Here is a 10106-nt window from a genome sequence, read left to right as displayed (position 1 = left end):
CATTATAGTTTAATGATGTCATATTTTCCCCCTTGCACTATTCAATTAAAAGCAAGACTTTTATGCGCATGCCAACTTTAATCTACGTGAATCCCTCTAAGGAAAAAATTATGGTCTTGCGACTGACCCCTTTCATATTAACCTGCTAAATTTACGCATGGAGTTTATGAGGTGAAATTCACTGATATCTTCAAGGGAAATCGTATTTACCAAGTTTATTTGAAATGCGGATAAAGATCCCAAGGGAAATGGTTTTGACCTCTCCACGCTGATTGATTACTTAGTCATCCTTACAGTTTAATGGGATCCATTCAATTGGGAAGGTGGAGCACTTGGATGAATTAACATATTCCTTTCCCCCCTCAATCTGTGTTGAAGTGTCTTTGAAAGGGGCAAGGAAAGGGGGTCGTGGCTTAACATTATAAAGGAAAAAATAAGACGGCATTGCCGTCTTGCGTGGTGTTGAATACGCCTCTTGACAGGCTTTTGTAAAAACCAAAAGACCGGGAAAGATCTCACGAGCGCTATTTAGTATTTTGAAATATCTTCATCAAGTCCCCTATCAGTTGAAACCAGTCTCTTTTACTCCACTTGAAAATGAAACTTTTGCCCATTTGCACTTGGCTTCTATGCCTTTTGCTTTTTATCGTGTGCTTGGGATCTGAATGTGGGACTCCACGGCGAATTGTAAGGTCTAAAAGAGACTTGGTACGCATCAGGGAAGCCAGAAGTACCTTCCCAGGAGCTTGTGCCACACGCTTGCCTCGGGGCAAACGCTCACTTCCCCGGATAGATCGGCGCTCCCCTCGCCTGTCACGGGCAGGGGAAAGCACCCATGCAGGTCGGCGGAGGGCTATTTACTTTACCGGTAGAGGAGACCAACTACGTCTGAAACCCAATGCAGAGGTGCCAAGGGGTAATTTTACCCTGGAAATGTGGATAAAACCCGCGGGTGGGCAACGCTCCCCAGCTGTTATCGGAGGTTTGATTTGCTTCATTATAACTTGCATTATCTATTCTCTGCAGAAATAATATTCATAGTGTAACTGCAGCATGCGCGTGCTTCAGAAATATCCAGCAGAAAATCGCAACACCTCCAATGTATGAATAGTTGCAGAAACACTTGGCACTAACAATTCTTTATATCAGTTTCACTATCCATGAGGTAATGTCTACATGTACTAAGAATAGTTACCCAATTACTGATCTCACTGAGGGTGGCATATAGAGATGCGCCTCTGCTGTTGTTGTTTACACTATCAAAAACTCTCTTGGGTTTTTGATACCGTGCTGGGAGGCTATCATGACCAAACTTTTGTCCGCTCTTACATCTTGTAGTTAAAATTACCCGTTTAAATGGCATCAGAGTAATTATTAATCTTTGGATGTCTAGTGAGCTGATGTCACAGCCACTGCAATATCTCAATTTGGGTTCTTTGGCAACACAACTCCCTTAATAACAAAGTCTGTTATGAACTGCAAATTATGTTCAAAGTCACTAATAAACTCTGTAAAAAAAAAGATTTTTTTTTTTTTTTTTGTCTATTATTAATATTTTGTATCTATTTTGTTTGTTTGTTAAAAAAAAAAAAAACACACAAAATAGGATTTTTTTTGTCAGTTCCATCGAAACACTGAAATGTAATAACTGCATAGTCTAGATTGTCTGTATGATGCTATAAGATTTGGTCAAGTGTCTGCGTGTCTGAAATTGCTTTAACAAATACGTCATCCCTTTGATACATAGGGTACTGTGGTCCTTATGTGCTCCTCTACTCTGCACTACACATGCATAGCATATACAATCTAATATCCAACACTATAGCGCATTTTTCTTTCATCATAAGATGAATGCCTATTCACATATTTGTTAATAATTTTTCATTCAAAAAGCGAATAGATGTTCTGCTCTAAATGAACGCGTTAATAGTTTCTTATCGAATAACACAATCGGGCATTTTTATTATTTTAAAAATGTTTATGTTGTTGCTTTAAAAATTGTGCATATTACGCATTTTTCTAAAGGGGATGGAGTAGAAAAGGTGGGCGTGTTATTTGCTCGGTTGTATTTTTATTACATGTTTTTTTTTTTTTTTTTTTTTTTTTTCAAACAAATTTATTTGATTTCTTTTTTCATCCCTTCTCCAGCCAACAGAGAGCGTAATACCCGTGGAGTCGATTTACGAATCCCGCGTGCACCCTATGAACCCTTGTAGCACGCAGTTTTGTGGGACATGAACGGAAATGTCCTGTAATTATGGACGAATCGAATCATTTTATTATCTCTTTAAAATGCTCGGAGTTCACAGGCCATGGTGAAACCATGTAGTGGCTCAAATGTTTGTAAAGGGAAGGATTTGTCAGCTGTAATTAACAAACCCACTAGTTTCCTGCTTCTCTTGTGGATATCAAACCTGTCCCACAAGAACCACAGTGCTTACTTTTTGTTTCCACAAACTTTACACAAAACGTTGTATGCAATTTACATAACAAAAAAAGTTAAATGATTCCAAAAATAAATGTTACAAAATAATAATAATTAAATAGGCCTAATTGAATTAATTAAATTAATAATTCTGTCCTTAGTAAGAATCAGCACATGCTCTTCAGTTATAGATTTCAAAATGCATGCTTTAAGTTGCAAATCATATTATCAGGACATTGAAAATGAATGTATTTAAATATGTTTGAGTACATTGTCTCTATACATTAGCTTTATGTCTCCAGAGAGTTGCGTGATAATAGACAGATTGCATATGTCTAGTCAGTGAGTCATCTAAAATTATTCGTCACATTGATCTCTTAAGTCACTGTAACATTAAGAAGCAAGGAGGGGGCGCTGGCAGAGTTTATATACCTTCTCCACCGTTGTTCCATTTTTAAACAAAAATGTTGTGACATTTATAGTCCATGTAAGTTGTGGCCATTGTGTCAGTTGTCACATTTTAACAATTCAGCATATAGACACATATGGGCTGTTTTGAAATTAGTAGTCCTCAGGTGAAGGAATTAATGACGAAAATCTATAAAAAGAAAGCTATAAAAATATTGCCTTGTTCTTGCTTTATTTAAGTGGTCATATTATTGCTTGCTCATTTTAAGATATTACAGTCCATGCCACAAAATGTCATGCAATGGACTTGCCAGATCCTGAGACATAAGAATGCAGAGAGTGACCAGATGCGCTGAGCCTATTATTTTAATGTCTCATACAAATGGCTATTTTACTAGAAGTTTTACAGCATATCCACAGACAGCAGTATTTTAGCTGTTGGTTTAATTTTTAACATAAATGTTCACATTTGGCATATGCTTTTAATCTTGTCTTTGAGGTCTCTGTTTTTGTGCTGTACACATTGGGATGGGATATTTTATGGCACATTACAATAACTTAATAAGCACCTCATAAAACTGTCAATAGCACCACTTAGAGGTTTGTAATGATAGCCGTAAAAATTTAAATATTCAATTATCATGTTACAAAACATGGTTGGTTAGTGTAGTTGTTGACAGGTACTTTATGTTCCTATAATGTTAATAGATACTTTGTGGTTGGAGGCATTACAAAATGTGACATTTCATATAAATTCAGACATGCTATGCTGCTGTGTATGGCAGTTAACATTGTAATAAATAACATGTTACATTGATTACATGCATTATGGATATTTTAGTATGAAATATAAAAAACAATAATAAATTTTTTATAAAGTGCACTGTAACTGGGTATACTGATTAAACAGTTAACGTAGGGCATATGAATATTTAATCCAAAAATGAAAATTCTCTAATCAGACTTTCTTCTGCAGAACACAAAGAAAGATTTTTCGAAAAAATACCTTTGCTTTGTAGGTCCATATAATGCAAGTGAATGGTGGCTGAACTTTGAAGCTTACAAAAGCACATAAAGGCAGCATAAACGTAATCAATAAGACTCCAGCTGTTTAATCCATGTCTTCTGAAGTGATCCAATCACTTCAGAACAACTCCTTTTTCACTATAAACCTTGACATCAGACGTCTCCTTGGCAATTGTGATTACACTGCGCATGCATCAAGCACTGGGAAGTGTAGTCGAGCTTGAAAGCATGTTCTGTGCCTAGAGATTGCAATGGCAAAACGTACAGTGAAAAAAGAGTTACATTTTCGTCTTTCACTTGAGTCTTTTAGATGATTTTATGCTGACTTTATGTGCTTTTTGGAGCTTCAAAATTTTGGTCACTGCTCACTTGCATTGTATGAACCTACAGAGCTGAGATATTCTTACAAAAATCTTTGTTTGTGATCACACAAGAAAGAAAGCCATACACATCTGTGGTGGCATGAGGGTGATTAAATGATGAGAGATATTTTATTTTTGGGTGATCTATCCCTTTCACAAGTTAAACTTATGGATACCCTACTAGATATTTAAATAAAGGTCTTTAGACAATACAGGTGTATGATCCTTTTTCCAGGCAGTTGCATTGGTGTCTTTCATTTCATTATGTTCACTTTATAGTGCTCTGTCCATGGTGCTGGATACTGAGACGGAATGAACTCAAAATGGATGCTTTCATGAAATATTGGAAAGGATTACAAGCTGTAACATATTTGGCATAAGGAGCCAGCTGCACCGATTTTCAGAATTACATTTTAACTTTTATAAAAGCATGTACTTAATTCCTTGACTGGAGAGATTTTCATAAAGTAAGTTTGCAAAGCAAGCAACGTTCAATTTGTGTGTGTGAGTTTTTCTTAAAAAAATTTCATTCAATAGTGTTTAATCTGTTATCTTTGAGATGGATAGAGTAGTGTATTTATATGAGCTATTTGTTTTTAAGGATATTTGCATTTGCATTTTTAAGTCCATTCATCCAACTTCTTTTCTCCTTTCCCTAAACTGAGCCCCTTGCATGTATGAAGTTTGGGGCTGGCAAGAAATGTACCTGTTTGTTATTTCCCACTTAGTGGTCTCATTCCAGGATATCACAGATTGTAATTTCCTCAGTTTTATGGTACAATTTATTTTTATGGATGCTGGCAGTGGTTTTTCTGGCAGCCCAGAAGTGAGAGGGAACTACATGCTCCTGTCTGCTCCTTAGTATGGCATTCCCAAATGAATGATCTTTTTAAAGTGGTCAATCTTAGTGGTCAAAAGTATTAAGCTTCGCTCAAGGTTGTTTAAGCAGTTCAATTCAAAAGCCTTTCAGTTTTCCTTTGGAGTTGTGTATCATGATGTGTGTAGTGTAGTAATATGATATTGTTATATTTTCTCTGCTACCCTAGTAACACTTTGCTCTAATTGTTTTTCACCAGTTACCTTTAACCAACACTTTTTACCGCTGAGGTAAAGAGAAAATTCCTCATTTAGGAACCAAAAACAGGCTGAGCCGTTGAGAAGAAATGTTAGCATAGATCATAAATAAAACGCCCTATATCTGATTTCTGCATAATTACAATATAATGATACATTCAAAATTCTCTTGTATACTTTCTTTTCTATTGGTTAATTATTAAGGAAACATAACCGTTAAATGTAAGAATACGTTTCCTTCTGTAGCTCAGCACATGGCTTCCAAATGAAACAGGAAGAAAGGGTTTTAGAGCCCCTATCATAATACGGACTGGGCCGAAAAAAAGGACCATTTTTTTATTTCAAACATCCCTACTGCTGAGGCACATTTCAAGAAAATAGACTTAAAATGCAAGTAACCTTTGCTCTGTTGATACAAGACCACACTGTCTGGGAGTGATTGCTAGCAGATGCTTCTTTGTAGGCCTGTAGTCTTTGGACTGGACTGTGGCAACGATTTTATCATGGGAACCATGTTGTGTTACCAACTTTTTGAACAAACACACATGCCGTTTTTGGTCACTATCTGTATCAGTGTGCAATAAATTACGTCTGTAGATTTTCACCATTCATTAAATGGTTGATTAAATCAGGATCTACTTATTGAGCCCAGCATTTATAGATGATGATCATTTATGTACTTCTGCATTAGTGTGAATGTACTATAAGTTATAATATAAACTATAATTCATCAGTGATATTACGATTGTGCAGACTGATCACACTGTGAATTTGTCAAAAGTTGGTCAAAAGTTCTGTTGCTTAAATCAGTCTGTGCTTACCGAAATGTGAAATCACTGCCTCAGTGGCCGAAGCTGGACGTGTTGTTGAGGTGAAATCTCTAAATGTGGTGCCAAAAGTGAGTTGAAATTTTAGTTGTAAATGATGTAATACAATCAACAGGAATACGTTTTATTAACCCCACTCCCTAACCTAAACCCCAACCCTAAACCTACCTAGCAGTAGAGTTAAAATTTAATTTCAGAGCAAAACTGCAGCCCAAAATTCGCACTCGCTATTGTTTGTGAATGCAATAACTTCCTGATTTCCAAGGGACTACAGCCCGTGTCTCAGCATGAACACTTCTTTTCCATAGGACCTGTGTACTACTCAGTAGCACCATAGGAAAAGTTGAACACATTTGAATTGATGCAAAAATGTCTGATGGGGCAACATGTCGATTTCTGTGTGTTCATGTTGGATCGTAAGCAACAAAAAAATTTATCTAATGTGTGTCATTCTCCTGCAGGGCTCTATGATAAATGCTTCTACGCATCCAGTGATAGAGGATGGTTGGTTGGCATCAAAGCAGTCAGTGACCATGCCAACCGTGACCCTCGCTTTTTCTTCACCCTAAAGACAGACCGAGCCCACAAAGTTACCTCGATAGCCTCCAACACACCCTACATTCCCAATCAGTGGTCACATCTGGCTGTCACCTACAATGGCCTCTTTATGAAACTGTATGTTAATGGGGCACAAGTTGCTGTAAGCCGAGACCAATCTGGTGAAATTTTCAGCCCACTTACCAAGAAGTGCAAGGTGCTAATGATCGGTGGAAATGCCATAAACCACAACTACAGGGGATCAATGGAACACTTAAGCTTGTGGCATCGAGCTCTGACCCAACGTGAGATCATTAGATACATGAGTCATAGTCACACCCGCTCCGACGATCTTTCTCAGATAGTGGTCTATGAGAACTTTGAGAACATGTCAAGAAAGTGGCTAACAGTGAAAGATGGCAGCTTCCCCCGGTTAGAGCATTCGGACCGGAACCTCGCAGGAGACCTCAGTGGCTCTCTTGATACTGTACTGAAACCTCCACCTTGCGGACAGACCGTGTGTGACAATGTGGAGGTAGTGACGAACTACTACCAGCTCTGGAGCTTCCGAAAACCCAAGACTGTGCGTTATCGAGTGATAAATGTTTATGATGATGTAGGACAGTGGCCGACTGTTACCGAACACCAAATTAACCTTCAGCACCAGCACTTGAACAATGCTTTCCATGTCTACAACATTACCTGGGAGCGCACTATTCATAATGTCTACAACTCATCCTTGCGTAATCGCCTAATATTGGCCAACTGTGATATCAGCAAAGTGGGTGATGAAGAGTGCGATCTTGAATGTAACCACACCCTTACAGGTTTCGATGCTGGATACTGTAAGAGACAGACTACACGCTGTCCTGAATACAAACAGGGGAATGGATTTTGTGACCCAGAGTGTAACTGGGACAATTTCTATTATGATCATGGAGACTGCTGCAACCCTAACATCACTGATGTCACAAAGACTTGCTTTAATCCTGCATCACCCCTCAGGTAATTCTCAAAACTGTTTTTCAAACATTCTGTGTCCTAATCAGTCTCAGTGTGATAAAAGCAATCTCTTTCATGTAAATCTGAGTTTTTATCTTAACTACTTTAGTCACATCCATGACATTTTGACAATCGCTTGGTTTCTATGTCTGTTAAATGTTACATCTAATTGGCCCAAACTCCTGCTCCACATAACTGTTTTGCAAATATGTTCTGTTTGGCTGTGATTGTGTGACATCAGGCAGCAGTTTTACAATTTTACAGTTTGTTTGTGTGGACAAACAAAATGCTTGTCGCAATTTTCATTGTCGATACTTGACACATCACACCTGGTTAGGACGGGAAAAAATACTTATGTACTGTATGTGTTCAGAGAAATTATTTAATTTGTTATTAAAAGTGATTTGAATTGTTTAATAAGTAATGCAAATATCAAAGTGAGTCTACTAGCCAGGATGGCGTTTTCCAAAAGCACCGTAAGCCTAAGTAGATTGTGCAAACCATTGGTGCCAGTGACATCTATGATCAACTCCTGCTTAGCATGCTTTTGGGAAATGCAACCCAGTATGACTTGAAATGGCTTTGTATAAGATTATAATATTTTATAACTGAGGGTTAGAAGTTAAAAGATTTTGGAAAGAATAGAGGGAACTCTAGGACAACATTATCTTCATTCTTATGTGTGACGCTATCAGCTATCTCTGTTTTGTTCCATTAATGTACTATGACGTGACATCCTGAAAACATCTTAAGTGTTGAATTGGAGTCAGAGTTCTGAAGTATGAAGTATAGGATGAATGCAGATTTGAAAAACATAAAACACCATGAAGGATGAGATGCAGCCCTATGTTTTGGTAATAAATGTTTTGTGAGTGTCTCTGTAGTAGTGAGATTCCAGCCTGTACTTGTGTGTTTCATGTATCCCTGGGGTCTGTTTTGGTGTCGATTCAAAGCTGAGCAACCAATCACTTTTACTTTGTGGATAAAATGATCTGCTCACGTGGTGACCAGATGTGAAGACTAAGGAGATTTTAGATATATTTCTCCTTTCTGTAAGCTTATAGAAGTGATTTGATAGAGAGTAAGTGGGAATGGAAAGTATGTCCCCCTAGACAACCAGAGGAGCCAATCACAGCTTAGAACAGAATCTCCAAAACTATTACTTACAGCATTAAACTCTTCTGGGAGTGCTACTCAAGACAAAGAACCTTCCAGAAATGTGTTGAGGTTGTGGGGGGCATTGGATGCTGTTGGGGTAAAGCACTGCTTTTGATCTCTGGATGGTTGAACAAACCAGAGTTCACCTTTCCACTGTTCTTCTTACTATGCAACCATTTTGTTTGCAAATTGTAGCCATACACATTCCACATGTTTTGTCAGCATATGCTTGCTGCATATGCTTCAAATCAAAACTGCTGATGGTCATTTTGTGCACAGTGTTTGGTTTTCTTAGTTTTAATCAGAGCAAACAAGTGCATTTAAGGACAACCAGGGCTCTGTGCCAGCTTAAAAAGGAGAGGCATGTCAAGGTCCAAGTTTTATTTTCAGGAAACATTGATTTTAATATGGTTGCATGCTGATTATATGACTATTTCACATGTTATATCTGAATAAAAAAAGGCATTACTTGTCCTATAAATTATCTGATTTGTTTCAGGTTCGTAACCTCATTGAAGTGTGGCACTGTTTGCAATAACATAATGTTATTGCTTCCTGTTCTTCTGTGGTTACAGTTCCATAGTTCACTGTCTTTGTTTTTTTAGCTGCATAATTACAAGTTTGTCCTGTTGTCATGTGAGTGTGTGTGAGAGAGAGAGAGAGAGAGAGAGAGATAGAGATTAGACTAGAGAATATGTGGTCAGCCAGAGAAAGGAGAGCACTCCAACTTGTTGCTTGTTTTGATTTGATTATGGTATGTCTGGAGAGCTTTGCTGAGGGCCGCATAACGAAGTGATTTGACATTCCTTTTTGATTGTACAAGTATGCATGAACAAAGAGTTGTGCAAGAACAGAACAATGGAATCAAATGCTGTGATGAATTTTGTTTTTGCCCAAGACTCATGCATATGTGGCAGTCGAATTTGAAATCTGCCATTTTCAACCTTTTAATTATTAATAATCCATAATAATTATTTTCTGCAGGTTTTGCCTAAAGGGATTGTTCACCCAAAAATAAAAATTCTCTCATTATTTACCAACACTTATGCCATTCCAAATGTGTTATGACTTTCTTTCATCTGTTATTATTTATTTATTATGAATATTTCAGCTCTCTATGTCCTTACAATGCAAGTGAATGTGTACCAAATTGTTGATGCTTTTTTTTAAGCTACAAAAGCACATAAAGGCAGCATAAAAGACTTCAGTAGTTAAATCTATGTCTTCAGAAGCGATATGATAGGTGTGGGTGAAAAACAGATCAATATGTAAGTCCTGTTTTACTAT

The 10106-nt window shown here is 37.5% G+C and overlaps 1 protein-coding gene across 1 annotated transcript in view; it reads left to right on the top strand.

The window, feature by feature from the left end:
- Positions 1-513: 513 nt before the first annotated feature.
- Positions 514-10106, top strand: part of LOC127630582 (pappalysin-1-like) — a 130376-nt gene continuing 120783 nt past the window's right edge. The window contains exons 1-2 of the mRNA XM_052108205.1: positions 514-982; positions 6584-7664. Coding sequence (XP_051964165.1) covers positions 598-982; positions 6584-7664 — 1466 coding nt within the window. The 5' untranslated portion in view covers positions 514-597. The remainder of the gene's footprint in view (positions 983-6583; positions 7665-10106) is intronic.

The sequence above is a fragment of the Xyrauchen texanus genome, chromosome 3 (genome assembly GCF_025860055.1).
Source record: "Xyrauchen texanus isolate HMW12.3.18 chromosome 3, RBS_HiC_50CHRs, whole genome shotgun sequence".
NCBI lineage: Eukaryota > Metazoa > Chordata > Actinopteri > Cypriniformes > Catostomidae > Xyrauchen > Xyrauchen texanus.
The sequence above is the reverse complement of the archived record's forward strand: the minus strand, read 5'-3'. Positions and strand labels throughout refer to the sequence as shown.